The sequence below is a fragment of the Dermacentor albipictus genome, chromosome 4 (assembly GCF_038994185.2).
Source record: "Dermacentor albipictus isolate Rhodes 1998 colony chromosome 4, USDA_Dalb.pri_finalv2, whole genome shotgun sequence".
NCBI lineage: Eukaryota > Metazoa > Arthropoda > Arachnida > Ixodida > Ixodidae > Dermacentor > Dermacentor albipictus.
Window position 1 is genome coordinate 111411139 of NC_091824.1, and position 22006 is coordinate 111433144.

At 43.4% G+C, this 22006-nt stretch overlaps 1 protein-coding gene across 1 annotated transcript in view; it reads left to right on the top strand.

Moving 5' to 3' along the window:
- LOC135914034 (transducin beta-like protein 3) overlaps positions 1-22006 on the top strand; it is a 37739-nt gene that overhangs the window by 8879 nt on the left and 6854 nt on the right. The window contains exons 11-20 of the mRNA XM_065446747.2: positions 3306-3409; positions 10226-10445; positions 12213-12302; positions 15580-15648; positions 16244-16314; positions 16825-16981; positions 17218-17276; positions 19256-19359; positions 20565-20636; positions 21274-21432. Of these exons, the coding sequence (XP_065302819.1) occupies positions 3306-3409; positions 10226-10445; positions 12213-12302; positions 15580-15648; positions 16244-16314; positions 16825-16981; positions 17218-17276; positions 19256-19359; positions 20565-20636; positions 21274-21432 (1105 nt within the window). The remainder of the gene's footprint in view (positions 1-3305; positions 3410-10225; positions 10446-12212; positions 12303-15579; positions 15649-16243; positions 16315-16824; positions 16982-17217; positions 17277-19255; positions 19360-20564; positions 20637-21273; positions 21433-22006) is intronic.

The window sequence follows — 22006 nt, forward strand, 5'->3', positions numbered from 1 at the left end:
TTTAAATGAAATCTACCCATATGTATTTACAGAGTCGAATCTCAATAAATCAAACTCGAAGGGGCCCGAAAATTTTTTTGAACTAAAAGGAGGACTTGTTCTTGAAGCATTTGAGCACTATAGCACAATACACGAACGGTGCGAGTTGTGCAGTATCACGGCGCGCAAGCACACAGTAAGCGAGGACCATGACACTGCCCGCACCGGCCAACGCTCACTTTTCGATAACAGCAGAAAACGAAAATTCATGGAGTGGGCTAAGCAGATGCCGGGCTGGCGGCGCTGGCATGTAGGTTGGTGCCTACAGAGACCGTCGAAGGTTAGAGTGCTGAGAGGGAGCGATAGGGGAGCATAGTTGGGAGGAAGGGTAGGAGGGAAGCGGATTTGTTTTCCCACCAGCTTTATGGATGGCGTTAGTTACTTCTGCCACCTAAGACTGCCACCGAAGCAGTGGAGCAGCGGAGTTACCATGGCCAGACTGGGCCTCTGTTGCTGCTTACCACTGCGTGCTTTTTCCTTCGTCTGCTGACATATCTGCACTATGTTTACGTTCTTCGTCCTGCGTTCCTAGCGTGAGTTATGTCTTATCAATATGACGAAGTCATTGCCACTGATCATAATCTTGTTGGTGTTCTCCCTTCTGTTGGGGCGTCGCTGCATTCAAGAGACAAGGAAAATGAAGTACTGGGTGTCCCCTTCACGTCCTTGTATTCAACGTCTGTCTTGTCATATAGAATTGGATATGGCGCATTGTCTCCAACAATCTTTTCATCAGGAGGTCTTGGTTTATACTCATCATTATGAAAAAATGCAAGTGTGAACAGACCAAACCCAGCCAACCAAAACAAGCGCTAGCGAGAGCTGACGTGAGCAGACGATAGTGCAAAACAAGTGGTCTGGCTGAACCAGACGCGAGTACAAATAGAGTGGTTGGGCAGGCCCGCATGACGCCAGTTTCCCTCGTGTACATCACTGTAGTGCATAGAGTTTCCTACAAAAATTACTAGAGGGAACTCTGGCGCGGCAGTCATTGTACCACCATGGGAATTATGGGAAGTACATGGATTTGTCTGATCGTCTTGCTTGTGGATTCAGACGTCCTTGTGGCTTTGCATATTACGCTATACCAATCTTGTTGTTGTAAATTTCAGCACAATCTATTCTCTTAGAAGTGCAGAAGACGCCGGGAACACGCACAATTGCTATTAATTGCAACGATTGAGCTTGTCCAGGTGGCCAAATGAAAACGCGCCGAGCGTCCCACGGCACTGGCATGCCCGCGATAAATTCATAAGGGCGTTTCATTCGCTTATCGATACATGCGTCTGTGGCTTAATGGTTTCAATATCAGGCTTCTGTGCTAGAGTTCCTGTGTTCGAATCCTGCCTTTGGGCAATTTTAATGATATTTATTTATGTTATTATGCAATACATTGTTGAAAATGACGAGTTTACAAAGTCACAAAGCCGTTTGAAGCCAAAAGGACGAAGTTGAGGCAAATCCATATACTTCCCATAATTCCCCATGCTGGGACAACCGCTCCCATTGCAGCTCCCGTAGACACTAGTGCCGAAGTTCCCTCTAGTAATTTTTGTAGGAAACTCTATGCTGTAGGGGCCGCTCTCAGTGGCCTTCTCTGCTTGCCGTTTGCTTGCTGCCTAGCTGCAAAAAAATAGGCCCAGGACTGATCCCTCCCGTGGTCTGCGTTTTCTGGTAGTTTTCTGGTTGGTTTCTGGTAAGGGAGCGCAGTTCTTGCATTGTGGTGTGATGCAGAAACGGCAATGTTTTGCCGTTTGAGAGAGAGTAAAATTTCCACAACATTTTTTTTTGGCTTTGTGCATGTCATTGAGGGTTGTCTCCTAAGCATTTCCTCTATAGTAGGGTCAGAGCAATGCTGATCGAAGGCACCATCGCATGCTGCTGAGAGTTGTTGGAGCGCGGTAGGTTCGAATTAGCATTAGCAAATGTTTGTGCATTAGAATTATTAGGCGTTTTCACCTACTGGAATACACATAACTTTGACGGGATCACAGGGTCAGTTCCAATCAAGCATGTTTGAATTAACGAAATTCGTCTGTATATCATGATCATCCTACTGTAGTCTCACTATCATGCCCTTGTAACAAGGTGCCTCACTTTTGGCTGGTGGCATATTCAAATATAAAGCCGTACTGTTGTCCTGTGTCTGCACTTTTCTTGCATGTGTACATGCAACCTCCTGTTTAACAGGTCAAATATGGAATACAAGGCTGTGTAAGTTGCTCTATACACTGCCAAAGTATGAACAAGCTACACTCTGAGCATGGAGTGCCAAGTTAGACTGTGGCCACAGCAGCCATATCTATTTTGATGGAGGTATTATATTTATGTGCACTAAAGTAGCCCAGCTAATAAAAATTAACCTGGTTTTCTCTAACATGGTCTCTCTGATAGCCCAGGCATTGCTTTGAAACAATAAATCAAGTTAATAAATCAATCAATCCATGAAACAAAAACTGCTAATCGAAATTAATCTGGTGTCCTCCACCATGGTGTCTCTGATAGATCAGGTGTTGCATTTCAAACATTAAACGAAATGAATCAGTCAAATATAAGATATGCAAACATTTGCGCGGGGCCTGTTCAGGCATCAGCGTCAGTGGAAAGGAAATAAGTGTTTAATAACATACTAAAGTTTTATAGCAGTAGATGTGGTAAATAGCATGACTTCACGAGATGTACCGGTATAAATGTTTTGATAGAATGCTTAACATAGGTAATGCTTTGGAGCATTGTAGTATTCGAGAACAAGTTAGGGTTATGTAAATTCATGCATATTTAATGATTAGTTGCCCCACCGTCAAGGCCACCAGAGTTCTGTGATGGGGTGTTTTTGTTTTTTGCACAAATACATGAATTCTGAAAAATCTTTACATCCTTTCAAACCTATCTTGTTTTCCAACAGTAATTGCAAATCTTGCATGCCCTCTAACATACTGCTTCTTGCATCCTTCATTTAACACCCTGAACTCACTACTTCCCTCTGAGGATTGTTACATCACATTGATTTCCGCGTGCCATTTGTGGTTCGAGGCTAAGTGGTATCACTGCATTAAAGGAAGGAGGGAAGTGCAGACAAGGTATAGGTGACGTGAGGGTGGCCAGTTAAGCCCCAGAAGGTGCAAGCAAGTCATTCTTAGTATGTGCTTGGAGTATTGAATGTTCCATCTCTAAGTTTATCACTACTTTTTTGTATGCTTTGGAGTAGGCAGCTACTATAGTAGTTTGGACTGATGAAACGCACTACTTTTGGCTGGCGATTGCAGGACAACACGGTGAAGTTGTGGAGGCAGCAAGACGATGGCTACATCGAGTGTCTCTTCACAGGAAAGGGGCACACACAAGGGATTGGTGCCGTTGCTTGCTCTCGGTGAGTACAACCATTTGAGGCCATATAAATGAGCGTTTAACAATGCAGTATATTATAGAAGTAAATCTTAATATTATTGTTAGGGGTGTGTGGATACCAAATAGTACATTTTGAATTGAATATCAAAAAGAAACAAGAAAAAGAAGAAGCTGAATATTGAATTGAATATTAGATAAATTTTTACAAATTTAATGCTTGCAAATTTTGGCCAGAAAAATACAGTGCTGCGCATGCTTGAGAGTCCCCTAGTATTGTATACAGGGAAATCTCGGTGATACGATCATGGCTGGTATGAATTTCGGTGTGGTGCGAATTCGTACGATTTCCCAGCTGAAGTGCGCTGTATACTATGAGCCTCATTTCGGATGTCCCGAACGCTCTGCTGCTCCGGTTTGGGTGATACGAATGAGAGAGCCACGACGGCCGGGACCGCCGGCGGCAAAGTGGTGAGGAGGCAGCGCCGAGTGGGTCGGCAGGCAGACCGTTCCCATGTTTGCAGCACGGGGGGAGGCCAGCAGAAGGAAGCGGATAACACAGCGGCAATCGTGTGCACTGTATAGAGTGGTAACGGTCCAGCAAATATATACAGGGTGTTTCAGCTAACTTTAGCCAGTGTTTAAAAATATGCGGATGTACTCTAAGACGACGCGACCAAATGCGTGCTGCTCACTTTTGTATGTAGTGTGTCACATTCTTTTAAAAATTTTGCTTAACTATATAATTAGTCAAGATTAATTGACCAACTTCCGGAGCAACGAAGCTAGGAAACAAATTCTAATTAGAAATTTCCAAAGCAGTTTGCAAAACGTCAGAATGAACAGTTTCTGTCTTTCATCTATTAAGTATCAGTGTTTTTCAGCTTGCTGTGGATGCCTGTGAAATACAAAAAGGACACCACGTAACATGCCCGCTTGCACGTCATGATTGCACTGTTCCCAAGCGTTCCGCATACAATTGAACATAGCATTTAGCCGGGTGTGCTGCCGCTGTGTCTGCTTATCGCAATCGTAAACCACCACGACGGAAGCAGATCACTGGCGTAAATCGCACAGCCAACGCCGTCGTCACTGGCCTATCGCCTTTTAAGCGGCAGCACGCCCTGCTAGATGCTATGTTCGTTTGTAAGAGGACAGTTTAGGAGAGCTGCAATCACGAAGTGCGAGTAGTTATGTTACGTGGTATATTTTTGTATTTCAGGGGCATCCGCAGTAAGCTGAAAAACACTGATACTTAATACATAGAAAGTTAGAAACTGCCTGATGGGACGTTTTGCAAAGCACTCTACAACTTTCCGATTGTAATTTTTTGCCTGACTTTGTTGCTTCAAAAGTTGGTTAATTAATCTTGACTAATTATCAAATTAAGCAAAATACGAAATATAGCATGGCACACTACATACAAAAGTGAGCAACATGCATTTGGTTGCGTTGTCTCAGAGTGCATTGGCATATTTTAAAACTGTGGCTAAAATTAGCTGAAACACCCTCTATATATGTATGTGTGTGCGTGCGTGCGTGTTGTGTGTGTGTGTGTGTGTGTGTGTAGTGTAGTGTAGTGATTTGGAGGAAGCAGAAAAGATGCTATTTTCTGCTACCCGTGAGGGAGCACGGCTCAGCATCAGGAGGAGTGCGAGAGAGGGAGAGAAAAAAGAGGAGGGGAAAGAAGTAGCTTGTCGGAAGGGTCAGCTGCAGCAACATGTCATGGCAGGACACTGCAAGGAGTAGGTGGCCGGGGGATCTTCTACAAGGTGGCAAGTCCAGCCGCAGGAGCAAACTCGAGGAAGGCTTGCAATGCTGTTCCAGTGAATGAGTGAGCTGCGACGGCCGTGACTGCTGGCAGCAAAGTGGCGAGGAGGCAGCGCCAAGCATGCTGAGACGGGACAGCAGGTGGACTGTTTCCTGTTCGCAGTGCAGGGGGAGGCCGGCAGAAGGCAGCTGATAACACAGCGGCAACTGCACACTGTACAGAGTAGAAGTGGTTTGGCACGTCTTGCCTCTCGTGAGGCTTACACTCTGTGCTATATCCAATGTTCTTGCGAAGCTGGTTTTGTTAAGTTTACGTACAACTTCCAGATTTAGCTGCTTGTCGACCTGGCGAAAAGAAAACCCAGAAGGACATCTGGGACTTTTTCCATCAGGAATAAATTTCTAAAAATGACTTTCTGGCTCTTTAACATGATTTCACTTGTTTTTCGGTGATATTAATTTTGGGTGAAACAAATATTTTGCTCAAGCCCTTGAGATTCGTATTACTGATGTTTTACTGTAACAAGAATGTAAGAAGCTGTTAGTAACTTAGGTACACGGAAATCCAGATGAACAGTGCGGCCTACTGTTACTGAATGGAACTCCAAATTAGTATGCCAGGGCTCATTACATCTCAATTCTAGTATGCAGTGAAACCTCGTTAAACCATAGTTGGCCGGAGCTTGGAGAAAGTATGTACTAAATGGTAGTACTGCTTAACCTAAATAGTGTTAGACCACCCACTTACCTGTCAGAAATGGAACTCAGCGAGAGTGCGATGAAAGGGAAAGAGACATGCAGAATTTACTCACTTCGTGTGACAAAAGTAAGCAATTTTTGTTTGATGCCGCAGCGGCCTAGCAGCGACGACAGCGGCCTCAAATTCATTTAAACTGCTAGCTAGCTTTTCTGCCAGCCCCCTCTTTTCGGCAAATGCCCACAGGAGGCTGATGTAATATGCAGTTTCTGCCACTGTCAGGCCTGAATAGCCTGTGCTTTCGCTTTCCGTGTCGTCCTCATTACTGCTGGTATGCGACACTTCGGCAACAACAGAGGCAACGATGGCGAAAAGTTGAACCTCAAAAAGTCGAAACTCGTAGCCGACATCTTTTCGTGGGCGCTGCTGCACTGCCGGGCAACTTCTCCTTCGCATCCCAAATGCCACACACCGTAGTCAATGATAGATCCCTCTCGCATGCCAGCACTGACTTCTTCGTGCCATGTTCGATAGGATGAACGACTCCAGTTTTTCTTCTATGCTGAGCACCCTGTTTTTGTGAAAGCTTCGGCATGACGCGAGTCATATCTTGGGCGACGCCACAACACCCTCTAGCATGGCACCAAAATGATGTTGATGTAGGCTTCATCCTTCCAAGCTCCCTTTGTGTTTGTGCTTAGAGGCTGTTCTGATCTCTGAGGCTTGTTGCTCTGCCGGGCCGACGTACCGCCATGATTGCAATCGCGACGTAAACCTGCGATCGTGCGACGAAAAGTGGAAACACTGTGTTAACCAGTACATATGTAATAAGCCACGGTTTATGCGGATACAACGCGCATTATGTTCAATGGCTGCAGATTCGGGGATTTGACTTTACTACTTTTAAAACGAAACTACTGTTTAAGCGGGTGTGGCTTAACAAGGTTTTACTGTAGTATTGTCATGTTGTAGTGACGATGAAGAACAACAGTAGCAAAACTAAATAATGAAACTAACTCATTTATTGAGTAAGCCTTTGCTCAGAAAAGCCAGTGACACTGCAAGTGCAGTAGCGCCGAGCACAGTCAGTGATCGTAGGAAATCTGATCTGCGGATCAGACATGTTGTGTTTTTGTACATGGCTCAATGAACTTTCCAATGTCAATCGCTGGTGCTTGCATAAGTTCTAGAATGTATACCAACATTCACACCATGCACAGAATTTGATTACACAAGGCTTCACAACAACATAGGTAACAAATAGAACCATTAGTAACATTCGAGACATTTTGGATACAGAAAGGCATGTCTTGCGCTGAGCGATGATCTTTAACATTTGTCAGCCAGTGAAATGTGGTTTTCAAGTAAAGGTAAACACGTATGCGTGTCAGTATGAACTTCTGGAAAATATTGTTTTATCTCAGAATTTCAAATAGGATCGAGTGACTTTTTCCGCTCAGAAGGCTAAAGAATTAGTTACATCAAGTTGTACTGAATGCCATTTACAATGCATAATAATACTCAGTTTAGGAGTGAACCTGTGTTGTATGGCAAACTTCTCTTGCGTAGAAAATGTTGCTTTCCAGTTTCTCTCCAAAATACAAAAGTACTTTCCCATCTACGCCACTTTCCAGACAGGCACGTTTGCCTCCAAGAAAAAAAAAAAGACAATTTTAGCTACGCCACATTATTGTAAAGTCAATCTGCGCAACAGAGGGAATCACTGATTGCCACTCTGCGTGTGTAACCATCGTTGGTGCTTTGCGGGTTGACTGCGGTTGGCGGTGACGGTGAAGAGTAGGCGCCATTTCATAGTCAGGTTTGATGTGATTTGCTGCCTGTCGAAGCTTTTGAAATCAGGAGAGTCGCAGCAAGTTCTCCTGCGTGTAAATGTATGCAGCCAGATGGTCAGTGTGATAGTCATATGGCACTTTCGTGCCAGCAGTGTAAATCCAAAGCTAGTCTTGTGATGCGTTGCTTGAAACTACAAAAAGAGAGCAATGCACATCTACAGGTGGCGTCAGGAATGAGGGGCTGCTGTACTGTGTGTTGCAAAGATGGCAGCTGTGAGCAACTTTGCTGCTATCTTGTACACTCACTTCCGTTGGCGAGGTGATTTGTTGGCTTTCCAAGTGCTACATGGTTACTGCAAATATATCTGTGTCAATTCAGCACCAAACTACAATTTTATTCCCCAATGACTGATGAAGCAGTGCTGATTAGGATTAATGGCCTAGGCAGTGTGACAGTGGCAAAAATTTGCCATTGGACGATGCTGTAAGGATGCGCAAGCTGTTTGCCGCTAATATGTTTGTACTGGTAGCTAATTAATGATCAGTTCCGAGATCACACGTACAGGTTATATTGGCAGCTGCGGAAGCGGCATTCAACTCTTCGCCATGTACCTAACCAAGATGATCTGTGTGCTTTTGGCGGCTGATTGACCCAACCTTTCACATGCTTTTGCACTTTCTTGAAGTATGCATTGCTTTTGTTGCCATTTCCTCTTTCCGGTGCCACGTATTCGTTGTGATCGGTCCTGTCGACCTGGACAGACCTTGTACTGACAAAGCCAGCCTCGGCCGATGTGGCACCGTTCTGCTAACTGTGGCGTCAGGCATTGTGTGTGATCCTTGCACTGGACCGAATTTGGGAAGCACTTGCAGAAGGGCAGAAGCGCTCGGACTCGGCCGACGGACGACGGACTCGGCCGGGGCAGCCCGTCTGCAGTGCGCTCAGCATTCCTTTTGCGTTGAAAACAACAAAGTGAGGCGCTCACTTGCGGGGCATCATGAACGAGGGGCTTTACAGTGAATATGCCAAAAATTTGAAAAACTGAATAGTAGATATTCAATTCTCCTGCTGAATTATTTGAACATTCATTCTTTGATTAGCTGATATTCGAATATTTGCACACCCCTACTTTTTTTTTCTTCAGTTTGTTTGGAACGATTCAAATGTTGTTGTTTATTTGTTGTTTATTTGTAAATGTTGTTGTGTGGGATAGTTCAGACATCTCTATGTGTCTATGTACTAGATATTGTATTACTGAGCTTTTTCTAACGAAAGGCTTCAGCATGTGCATACGTGCCAAGTCTCCCGGATTATCTGGGAGACTCCCAGATTTCGACCTTACCTTCAAGTTGTGCGGTCGACAGTAAAATCTCCTGGAAATTGCAGTTGTGCCCCCATTGCTGTCCATGTCCAGCTCTTTGTCTGGCCACATTGGCAAAAGAATTCAACACAATTCACTCCATTTGGAAGTTCGTGTTATGCAGTGTTAATAGTTCATAGCAATGTCAAGAAGGTAGTAGGAAAACACTACATGCATTATTTTGTTAACCGCAGCACTGCTCTTTACACTGACAAAGTTGTTGGGTGCCCTAGTGGCCCTAGTCTCATTCAGCTTGCGAGTGAAGGTTGCAGCTAGCAACACTAGACTCTCTATCATTCTCCTCAGTGTCAGCCGCTCTGACATTGCATAAGCCTACTGTCAGTCATGGCTTTAGGCAAGGAGCATCAGCAGAAAAGGTATCTCCAAGCATTTTTAATGTAGTACTGAACCGAAGTGAGATGCTGGGTATTTTGTTGATATGACAGAGCAATGCAGAGTGCAAGTGCCATTTGGGCATCTTGAAAAGGACAAGAACATAGTTACACTCGTCCAAGTATGATGAGACGCTGGGAAACGTCCTTCTCGCAAAATGTTAAAGAAATTTGTTTACAATCAAACATACTCTGAGAAATTTTGGAGCACCAGCCATGGTTGTCTAGTGGCTTTTGCATTGCACTGCTAATCATCAGGTCGTGGGATCAAATCCAGGCTGCAGTGGCCACATTTTGATGGGGGTGAAATGCAAAAAAAAATCTGTATGCTGTGTATTGGGTGCATGTTTAAGAACTCCAGGTGATTGAAATTCATCCAGGATATCCCACTACGACATGCCTCATTATCAGATTGTGGTTGTAGCGCGTAAAACTGCAAAACTTAATTATAATTTTAAGACTTTTTGTAGGCAAAATTGGCAACAACGAAATGCTTGCAACAGTGAGACCTTCATGTCCATGTGGTCATTTGTAAAACTGTAAATAAAGGTCTAAACAAGCTGTCCATTTGCAGTCATTACTAAGGTTGTGTGTAGTAGCTAGTTGCATGAAGGTGGGGTTTTTTGCCTTCTTTGTTTCTTTTTTCATGTTTTCAGATGTTGACTCATGGAGTGTTGCGCTGTGAAAAAAGGAAAGGTGCATTAGTATGTTCCAAAATTGTTATGTTTGCTGCTAGTGTTCCAGAACAAAACATTGAGGTTGATGCTTTCTTTTTCATTGTTGTTGTTTTTACCTTGTTAGCTAATCCTGTTTGATTCATTTTTGCAGCCTTTCAACCACATTTCTGGTGACAGGATCCCAGGACACTACTTTAAAGCTGTGGGCTGTGCCTGAGCGACCAAGGCTGGTTGCCATTGTGGACCCTTGTGCTGGTGCGCCGATAACTTCCCAACTCACAGTCGCTGCACACGAGAAAGACATCAACGGCCTGGCTGTTTCACCTAACGACCAACTGATTGCCTCAGCCTCGCAGGACAAGACTGCCAAGGTGCTGACTGCTGTTACCGGTTTCAAAGAATACGTTAGCTGTGTGCTGGGAACACTCTAGGTGGCGGCGCTATTGTGTAGCATTTTCATCCAGCCTATAATGTTATCATATTGCACAGTGTTGGAACACGGTGTGTTTTTACCTATTTTGTGGTTTTTGTGCTGTAGATGCTTTGTTCTACGAAGTAGAGGTTTTTGTATGATAGTGAAGGCTACACTCACTGCCCTGCAAACACAGAAAAAGCATCCATGCTTTTGTGTGTAACTTTGTGTGAATGTAGTATGTTTTTGTCGTGCTTTTGCTGTTGCACATGGAATTGGCCAGCAGTAAGCAAACCCTCAACCCAAAGCCAACATTTCGGCAAGGTGACTTGTTTTTGTCAAGGCAACAGCTGTCTTCATCAGGGCAACAGTGGCTCTGAAGACAAGTCCTCTTTTCAAGATGTTGGCTTCAGGATGAGGCTTCCTTGTACAGTGCTCAATGATTAAAATGCAATACTTGGACAACACGGTGGCCGGCACTTTCTTGCGCCACAGGTGGGCACTGGTGGCACAGAGATGATACATTTTTGTATCACATGAAAGCGAGAATATTTCTGATGCATCATAACTGCATTCGCCCTGCTCAGCAATCACCGTTGGGTGATCACCGGTGGCACAAAAAGCGCTGGCCACCATGCTGTCTGAGTATCATGTTTCAATCGTTGAGCACTGTACATCCACTTTTATTCTATTCAGGACTCCATCTCGGTGACCGTAATGTTTTTTATGGCATTGACCAGTTCCGTCAAGTTGACACGGACCTCTGTGGCATTGTCAATTACCGTATTTACTGAAACCTTGGCCTGCCCCGATTCTAAGCTGATCCCCAACGGTCTGAAGCAAAAAAAAAAAAGGAGAAAGAAAGAAAAAAAAACTTGCTCAATTGTAGGCTGAACAAAAAAATGAGAACAGTGTTCAAAAATGAACAGCATTTATTGAATACAAACATGCCGAGCTCATTCTACGTCACTATCTTCCTTATTGTGGCCACAAAAAAAAAGCATCTCCCGTTGCCCCCTCCAACGACGGACAGTTTTCTCATTGATGCTGGAGTCCCACCCGGCTTGAATGTTTGGTGATGCCTCAGCAGCTACCACAAATTTTTGTTTGAAAGCGGCAGCATAGCGGCATCACCTGTTTGCTGCGATTACAGTAATGCCACGCCGCACACCAGTATGACACAGGTCAAAATGGCGATGTCGCTTGTGTACTGCAGTTGGCTACTAGCGCGGCTAGTAGCAGCTGCAATATTGACTTTTCTAGATGGTGCTAGCTGTACACCATATTTATCAATTTCACTTAAAAACTGGTGCGTTTCTTAAAATCATAGAATCTAAGCCAACCCCAATGTGCAACCGGGAAAGAGTACATGCCAACAACATATAGATGAAATCCTGTCATTATTTTTCATAAGAGACATGAAGTGCACAATTAAGTGACTTAAGCTTCATCAAATTGTGTTGCACTGGCTGATTTTGTCGGCAGATTCTCATTGAATGTGACAGATTGTACAATTGTTACTCTTAAAACCTTTAAAATGTTGCAAATGTGCAGTTGAGGGAGGCTGGAATGATATCCAATAATTTGGTAATTAACTATTTTCACTATCTCTCATGAATGCTTGCTGGTTTTGTTTGCAAACGAGGCTTTCTCTTGGACGGCACATTCGCAGTGTTCTTTCTTTGTGCGCAATTCCTCAACTTCTTCTGCCATTGTTCTCCTGCAGCTGTGGAATGCAGATGACCTCAGCCTTCTGGGCACGTTCCGTGGACACCGCAGGGGTGTGTGGTGTGCCAGCTTCTCACCGGTCGATCAGGTTTGTGCACTTTCTTGTAATGGCTGGCGTTATTTTTATAGCGGTATAGCTGTAAGAGTGCTTTCAGATCTCGACATATTCGTAGCTTGCATTCCAAAATTATCTTGCTTCGCTGCCTCCGTAGTTGCTTCGGGTTCCTGTGCGGAGTTTGCCTTAGTGTATCTTAACAGTTGTAACACTAGTGGCGATGAAGAATTTTAGTGCAGGTCCATTTCTTTAACCTAATGTGACTTTTATTACAAGGCCACAAAATGTTCAGTTGAGCTAGCTTGTAATCCATAACTCTTAGGTTTATAACGCAGAATTTTTTTTCTTGTGTTCCTTTGCATATTTGTTCAATATGCCTGGCATTAAGCTTGATTTGAAAGTCTGCACTTTTTGCATATCATATACATGTATTATGTATATTTCAGTGTCATTTTAAAATTCTGTGCTAAACATTGAAGAGTTATCAATATTGCGAGTGCTGTCGTCTTCGAAGTATTGAAATAGCATCAACAGATGACATGAAAGAATGCAATTCTTTCTTTCTTTCTTTCTTTATTCATTTATTTAAGACATTCCTTACAGAAATGCCTTGGGGGACGCGACAAAAGGCACTGAACGTGCCTGACTGGGCCTTGCCCAGTCAGGCACGATCAAAGTTCTTTTACTATAAATGAGCAAATGTGAACAACACAGTAATATTCTTAAACACGGCTATACAACAGTGGGATCACATTCCTGCTAATTCACTGATGCTGTGGTACCATGCTAATTATATATGTATGGTTATTATAACATGCCTCCGAATCTAATGAGCATCCAATTTTCATGGGTTCAAAGTAAGAAAATAAAAGTTCACCTGAATGTAACATGCTGCTAATTGATAAAAGAAAAATATAGTGCGCCCCCACGTTTGTGATCTGAAAAAATGAAACAAGCAGTATTTACCTTTACAGATATACAGCGAAATTTTTCGTTATTCTGAAAGGTTGTTACAGCGAAAGCCCCAAAATTAACCATTTCGCCCATCAACCCATCAGTTGTCACCGTATGAACTATCCCCGAAAATGCTGTTGCTATTTTCCATAGATTACACTGCCACACACCACCGCTGCACTGTGTATAGATTGGCGCATACAAAAGAAATACTGATGGCGAGCAATACTTCGACAAAGAAGTTCCATGTTGCCTATAAAGCGTACTGCTTCTTTTTGTTTGTTTTTCACATTCCTTGCCATACCGCAGCTGTTTCGCTTGAGGTGGCCACCTCAACTATTGAAAGTGCAAGCACATGTAAACGACACTATTTGGAAAGTGCAACCGTGTGGCATCTCCACAAGCACACAGTTTACATTCCTTCGCACGTGTAGCTAGTCTGACCTCAGAAAGAAGCGCGAAAGAAAGAGGCATGCGCATAAAGACGGAAGAGATGCGCCTCCATTGCTAGGTGACACTTGTCTAGATGGAGCATACGCTCACAAAACATGATGTCATTGCCTTCGCAATAAAAAAATAAATAAATAAAATGACCGCTCTTCCACTACTGTGAAGAGGGGTGCAAGTGAAGTTCGGAATCCACGTCTCTTCGTTGTCGTAACGCCTCAGCTTCGCGTCCTCTCACGGTGAGGTTGGCACGTCTACGACGAGCCCTTTCTCGGGCGAGTTCCCGGCAGCGTTCATGAAATGCTGGCTGTTCTTTGGCCGAATGCACAATGCGCGTCCTGCTCCCACTGCCGTTCTTTCAATTCAGCCTGCTCTTCGGCAGAACGAACCAAATGCGGCCTCTCCGTCTAACCGCTGCGCCTGAACTAGCGGAAAATGGCGGGCGCGATCACACCCTTTCTCTTCTCCGGATGGAAGGGACGCCTGTACTTGGCTCATGCTTTATGCTGTGTCTACTTCTTCATGCATATAAAACCCCACTTTAAAGGTTGCGTATGATGAACAGACAGTGGCTGAATTGGTTAGCAGGGTGGTCTCGCAAACCGGAAGTCTATGGATCGAATCCACAGCCCGACAAGCAAATATTTATTTTCGCACGTCTTGTTTTTTTTTTTTGGTATGGCAACACCAACATCGATGCCGACATGAGTGAGGCAATACAAGCTTCGCTTGAAAAAGAAGAGTCCCCTTCCGGTGTTTTTTTTCCTCCGGCGCCATCTCTGGTTTTCTGAAACCATGCTCCGGGGCGTCCGCTTTCTGTGCCTCCTTGTCTGCTAGCCTACTGTTCCGGCTGCTGTAAAGGGTGCACTGAAAATTACAAATCCCCAGATTTCGGAATATTAGTTCGTAGTACTGAGGCATTGTTAACATGGACACAGAAACTGAATAACGATCGTTATTCTGAAATGTTCGGTATTATGAAGTTTGTACTACTGAAATATTTGTACATTGAAGCTGTAAGCAGTCGGCAGGGGATTTCTGAAAAGTTTGTTAATGTGAAATGTTCGTTAATGTGGTAGTAATGAGGCTTCATTCTATATACATTTTTTAGCGAGCTTTCATAATAAAAGCGGCAAGTCGTCATCACCATTTGTGCTTCATTGCCCACAAATATCAAGCACACAGGGGCTGTATCCCCGAGCGATCACTTTAGATACTGCTATCACTTTCGCGAGACTCTGTATTGAACTTGTCGAGGTGTGCAGCCGACGGCATACCTGTCACTTTGAGTTGACAGTGAACTTGGCGCAGCGCTGGAAATGCTTGTGGCCGATTATGCCGATGTATTCGGTGCCGAGTTGCACAAAATCTCGCTGAATTGATGGTATCTCTGGAAGTTATTGGCAGAGAACACCACTCTAGATTGTAGTTGAGCACAAAATGAATCAACAGCTACCTTGACAAAAACGTGCTCTGTCAACATTTTGTGATGGCGACGATGCTGCATCTGGTGGCTTTGGTGGTAGGCTGTTGCCAACGCCATGAGTGCAGTTTCACATCCGATTGTAAAGTGCAGGCAATTTTCAGACCCATTTTCTCGGACAAAAAGGTGCGGGCTGAATTTGGGTAAATTCAGTGTTTGAATGTGCAAAAACACGTGGTAATTTGAACTTGTGATTTGAACAGACTGCACCCTCAACCATGCTTCCAGCAGCAGTACACCAACCCATGGGTCTGTCGGACCTGGTAGCATGCCAATCGCTGCTGCTGCGAAATCTGCAAGCACAAAATACAGTCGGCATTTTCTGGACCTTAATTGTTTCTTGAAATTATCGATTTTGTTTTGCCAGAAGTTCTTTTTCTGACTTTAGTTTTTTGTCCACTCTGTGCCCCCCCCCCTTTTATTTAGGTGTTGGCCACATCGTCTGCTGACACAACTATCAAGCTTTGGTCTATCTCTGACTTTTCTTGTGTCAAGGTAACAGACTTTCACTGTCTTTGTCTAAGCCATTGCAGCGTTTTTTATTAGTCTGGTCTTACAGGGACTTTCTTAACTTGGCTAGGCTGCTTCTCTTATGTGCAGTTTGTGCTGCATGTATGATAAATATCCTCTGCAGTACATGAGACAAATATGTTGTTCATAAAACATTGATGGCTATCAGTATGCCATACTTACCTGATTCAGTGGCTGCTCTGTTTTGCTTGGGAGCATGGGGCCACAAGTTTGATTAATGGATTCAGCAGCAGTGTCCTGATGTGGGTTGGAGATCATGCATGTCAACAAACCACAGCTGTCTAAAAGGTAATCTGGACTGCTTTACATAACTCATGTGTTGCTTTTGGATATGTAATCTCGTGGACTCATCACTTGTTTGTATTTCACTAATGTTGTTTAAGGATACCTGGAAGTCTGCTACACCTTTCTTAAGCTTTTTAACGGTGTTTGAAACAGAGGATAGTTTAATTAATGGCCGTGTAGCGCTCACGGGAAGAAAATGCTGCTTGAAAAACGATGAATAAGAGAGCACTTTGTCGTAATATTTTCCCTCTTCCCTTTCTTCCCCACATTTCAGACATTTGAAGGTCATGAGTGTTCTGTGCTGAAGGTAGTCTTTTTGGCTCATGGGATGCAGCTTCTTTCAAGGTAAGTCTTGGCAGTTAAAATTGCGCTCTAGTTGAGCACACACTACAAGATTGAAACACTGCTTCATATTAAAAAATCAGTCCCATTTACACATGCACACAGAAAGTTAAAATTTTTGGTGTCACTATGTTCGGTATCAGGGAAAAGGATTGTGACTAAAATATAAAAAAGAACCTATTGACTGACCCAAACCTCATTAATATAGTGGTGGCTGTACTTCTTTAACATCAGTTTCAATTGACCCTTGACAGGACTGATGGCAGATTGGATTTTAAAAAAAGTTGATGTAGATCCACGCGTAGGCTTTTCGAGCATTGCGGCAGCTGTCATCTGTGTTTTTATTACGCTTCTTTCTCCCACTCTTCCACACCGTAACGTGCTCTATGTACCAGGTGAAAATGCAGATGTTAAGCAGCCTACAAGAAACGCATGCCCACTTGGTTGTTGCAGTGCAAATTCATGCATGTTTTCAAGGCTTTGCTAACTTCTTTTTGTCATGTTCACTTTTAGTGGTGCTGATGGCAACTTGAAGCTGTGGAATGTGAATGCCAACGAGTGCGTGCAGACGCTGGACAAACATGAGGACAAGGCTTGGGCACTCGCTGTCAGCTCTGACGAATCTCTGCTCATCACCGGTGCAGCTGACTCCACCATATTGGTCTGGAAGGTGCGGCAAGCTCTCGCTTTCTATTTTACATTCCGACATGTTCAAACAGTGACATCAAGTTTTGTACGGCCATTGCAGCACAAGTATTCATTACTATGTTTACTCATGTAAGGCTGTATGTGAGACTTTCTAAAAAAGAGAGTTGGTAGTGCTTGAGCATGGCTTTGAGTCGAGTCCCACTTGTGAATACAGATCTGCATATTAATTGAACCTGCTGTGTTTTGTTACACTTTCAGGATTACACGTCAGAGGAGAGGCAGGAAGCTTTGGCAAAGCAGGAGGAATTGATTTTACAGTGAGTGAAAATTCATTTTGCTCTAAGTCCATTTGAAAACAAGACTTGAAATGCTTTGCCTGAAGGCAAGGCTTTTGGGTGGTGATTATGCCTCTCAGCTGTAAGTTGTGGCTAATAGCGCACCCCCTTTTTTTTTACCCCCTCATTGCTATTCGCTGATTTATTAGGGTATGCACATTGCAAAATACCATATTTACTCGCATAATGATCGCACTCACGTAATGATCGCACCCCTGAATTTTGTCGTCAAAATTCGATTTGTTTTTTCTTCCCCGCGTAATGATCGCACCCTGAACTTGTCGCAGCGATATGTTGTGCGCCAAGTCTACCTAATGATGATCGCGCTTACCATCTGTCGAATGCTACGCGGATGACTCTTGAAGACATACCAAGTGGTCTGCACGCACCCAACGTTCTTAAGCAGATGGCCCATTTCATTCCTTTCAACACTTTCTGCACTTGCATGAAAAAAAAAAAGCTACAACCAAACTTGCCTCAGCTTTATTATTTGTAGGCTTGATAATGCTTTTGGTCAGCAACAACATAAAAGGCGCCTTTCGGTTCTTCTCGTCTGCACTCATGGACATGCAATAAATCGCAATCGGCAACAATAGTGGCCATGTTTACACTCATACATTAGATGTGTACCCTATTCATACGCCGAAGCTTGTAATGCAGCTAAGATATTTGCTCACCCTTAGCAGAAATGTGCCATATTAGGATAGCAGTGAAAACAAATGCGGCAGTTTCCGCAAAATGCCCGCCATGTGTTTCTATGTCACTGGCAGTTCAAAGTGGACATGGCTACGTTATTGTCACAAACTTGCTGACATTAACTGTATTATTCATTACTGATGCAGAAGAAACTGTTTTAATGTGTGTAATGTACTTGCGAGAAGAAAAATACTTAATCGCGTTTGGCATGCTGTGCCGGCCACCATTTTTGTTTTCGTGTCCCGCACTGACAGTGGCAGCCGCCTGCTAGAAAATGTTTCTTTTCTTGGGAAATTTAACCCGCGTAATGTCGCACCCCTGAATTTGTGTCAATTTTTTTGACAAAGAAGTGCAATCATTTTGCGAGTAAATACGGTATGACTGTCTCAAATTGCATCGTTTACAGAATTTCAGATTCTTCCAATGAAGCATGAAAAAGCTCATAATCTTTTGCAGATGCAAGCATAAGGCAGTTTTCGTGCACACACAATGTGAGCTAAAGGTGCATGGTGTAAGCTGAATTTTCCTATGAGCAGAATCGTTTTGGGGACCTAAATGTAGTTTTCTCACAGATTTAGTGCAACTTTTCTAAGCTGAAATCATAAAATGGACAGATTTCCTGCTGCCTTTGTGCTTATCTTATGAGGCTTTCCAATGTCAGCACACAAGTGCTGACAACTTCTCAAAAGGTGCTTTTGCAAGGACATTTTTAGAGCACTTCCACATGATGCTGTTTGCCCACTCAAAAATGCCATCAATAATAACCTTTTCAGTCTGTAAATGGTTGTAGCAGTAAATGGCATGGCAATATGAATAAATTAAAATGAATTAATAGTAAAAGTATGCAGCAGTGGAGGGGTGGATGTTAAAACCAGCAACCTTTACTTTTGATACGTTGCTCCAACCTCGCAGCTACTATGCATAGCATAATTTTTATGCATACTTTGTCCAGCTAGTGATGTGCACAGGCAGCTACAAAAATAATTTTCGCTGAACGAGTGGCAACTCATGAAAGAAGTTGTACTACAGGCACCATATAAGATGTACAAATGGCAACTGAGGGCAACTGCCACACATTCTGCTAGTAGCTCATATAATTTTTAGACTGAAGAAGAGTGCATGAAAGCTTCATTGTGCTTTAGGGTGTGGCGAAAATCAGCAAAACTTTATCAGCATACCTCAGTCTTCACATGTGCATGTATGCTAAATGTGTTTGTGATTAATTGAATTGTATGTGTCCTTCCTTCCTCCGTTCTCTTATTCAGGGAGCAGCAGCTTAGCAACTTGCTCAAGGAAAAGAAGTGGACTAAGGCCTTGCAGCTCGCACTTAGACTTGAGCATCCATTCAGGGCACTGAACATCATCAAGGGTGTGTGGTGGTGGTTTGCAACATTTCTAAGCAGTGAATGCATGTAGTTATGCAGCAAAAAATAGTTAGCACTGAAGGGGCCCTGAAGCACTATTCTAACTAATCAATAAATGGCCTTGCTATTAGAGTATGTTTTCCCACAAATGTCATGCCGCAGAATTAATTCCAATCCTTGAACTGTAAGTGGAGTTATTGTACCAATACGCTGCTTTCTTTCTCTTTTCGTCTCCATAGCGCCCTGTAAACTACACTTCTGAAAAGCCAAGAGGGCAGAGGGCCAGGCAAAAGTTATGTTGCCACGAAAAAAGGGCTTGTAGTGGCACCAAGGTGCAGTCGCAGTAGACTACGCCACACAGCACGCCACTGCCATCTCAGAGACCATGTGCAGCGGGCAAAGTGGCTCGCAGTGCAAAGACGAAATGATTTCTCTGTCTTTTTGAAATTGCAGACATATATGTTTTTTATTTATTTAACTCAAAATTAGCAATTATACATATTACTGAGAATGTGCTCGCGATCATGAAATCGGCCAGTAGAGCTTGTGGGCCAGCTGCTTTCAATGACGACATTGCAGGTGCGAGAGCAAACGACTGTTCACTGCTTTTGACACGATATTGTAAATTGCATGCTGCATGCAGTGTAATAATATTTGGCTCGCATGTTCACGGGAGCCTCATTAACAGATCATTAACTAATTCAAGCATGAACCAACTAGCCCACGCAAGAGTTTCACTCGTTAACAGATTGTCAGTGTTTCTTTACTATGTTCAAAAAGTGCTTCAGGACCCGTTTAACTTGAAAGTCAGTTCAGTGTTTCTCATTGTATTGATGATTTTATGTGAATTACTATATACTTAGCAAAACAACTTGTATAAGCCTGAACTGCTTCAGCTATGTTGAGCATAGGATACATGTAATTATTTCAAGTTTGGCAAGTTTATTGTGTAAGTAAAACAGTTCAAGGTTTATAAACGCTTCACTTCTTATATTTTTTAATCTTCTGGCTTTGCTTCTTCTATTACAATTGAATGCTTATGCTACCCATAGCCTGTTTGCCTTCTGGTGAACCTTTTTCAAATAATAGCAAATCACTCTGCAAGCTCTTATTGCAGCTCTTCTGTATAATTTATTCGTGGTTTCTCAATGGAGTAGTGCTTGTCTTCTTGTATTGCTGTCCCACACAGCCTGTTCTTTCTCTTCTCTAGAAATACTTCTGGAGGATGCGTGGGATGAGAAGCTGACAAAGGCCTTGTCACCGCTGAGGGATGATCAAATAGGTGGGCCTGTTTTCCTAAAAATGGTCAAACGTCACGTGCATAGCTGGAGCTGTGCTTCTGAACTTAGCAGTGTGCGTGAGATCAATGTTGTTATTTCAGTGGAACAATTGGGAAGAAGTAGAGAGACAAGTCATCACTGGAAAAAGTTTACCCTGTCATTGGTGTCATATAAGTCATTATAGCATTTCGAGAATGGCTCGTGAAGCTTCCTTGGCAAAGGTGCATCAACCAACTGAAGCACTGGCCAGTGTGTCTAAACCACCCTATACTGGTTGGGCTTTTCTTCATAGTGTGTTTTCTAGCTTTCATGCCAAGCATTTCGACTTTGGACATCAGAACTTAAGGAAGTGTTGAGCACCAGATTGCAAGTTCAGTTCTTGACCATGATGGTGGCCTTTCAGTGGGGTCAGGACATAAAAATACTTGTGCATTGAGCATTACGTTCATGTTAAAGAACCCTAGATGGTCAGAGGTCTGGATCACATCACCACGGCCTCTTATAGCCCCTGTGTTGCTTTAGCATGTTAAACATCATAAATGAACCAATCATACTTTCTTGACACATTTCCAACACAAATTCTGTGAATGAAACAGCATGTTATAGTACTCATGATCTCAATGCCTTCTGTCTCAACAGACCTTCTGCTCAAGTTTGCATCCACTTGGAACACAAACAGCAAGCACAGTGCAGCGGCCCAGGCAGTTCTCAATGTCGTGCTCAAATCGCACTCCCCAAAACATCTGCTGGGGATGCCCAACAGTCGTGCCAGCATTGAAGCTTTCATCCCCTACACAGGTCAGTTTCCACTTGTCACAAATGCGTCTAGATAACTGTGTCAGTTGTTTAATAAGCGGCACAGTTTGTGGGACCCCTTCTGTCGCCTTCTACACCTGCCAGGTCGAGTCCGCTGGGCATAGTGTCACATGACAGGCAGTGGTGATGGTTCATATGCAACACAGCCTCTGAAATTGAAGGCATACTCCCAATCTTGGATTCCAAGTTGTTCATGATTTGTCCTAGTAGCCATCACGTGGCAGCGTGCATAATGAAATTGATGCAGCAGGCATCGCAGGCAGTGGTGAGAGGCCACATTATTGCAGCACTCCAAAGAAGAGTGTGAAAACTAATCGAACAACCTGTTAGAGATTATGTAACCGTTATGGACACAATCATAATTGTTAGCCCTAGGTTTAGATTTCAGCAAACCTGTAATAATAAGTACAGATTTGTAGCAAAAGTTCAGACCATTGGTTTGTTTTGCTAATCTGCCACTATAGAACCATGTGCAACCTTTAAATAATTAGTTGGTAACATGGATAACATCAGTTGCATAAAAGTCTTACGAATATATCTTCAGCAATTCACATGC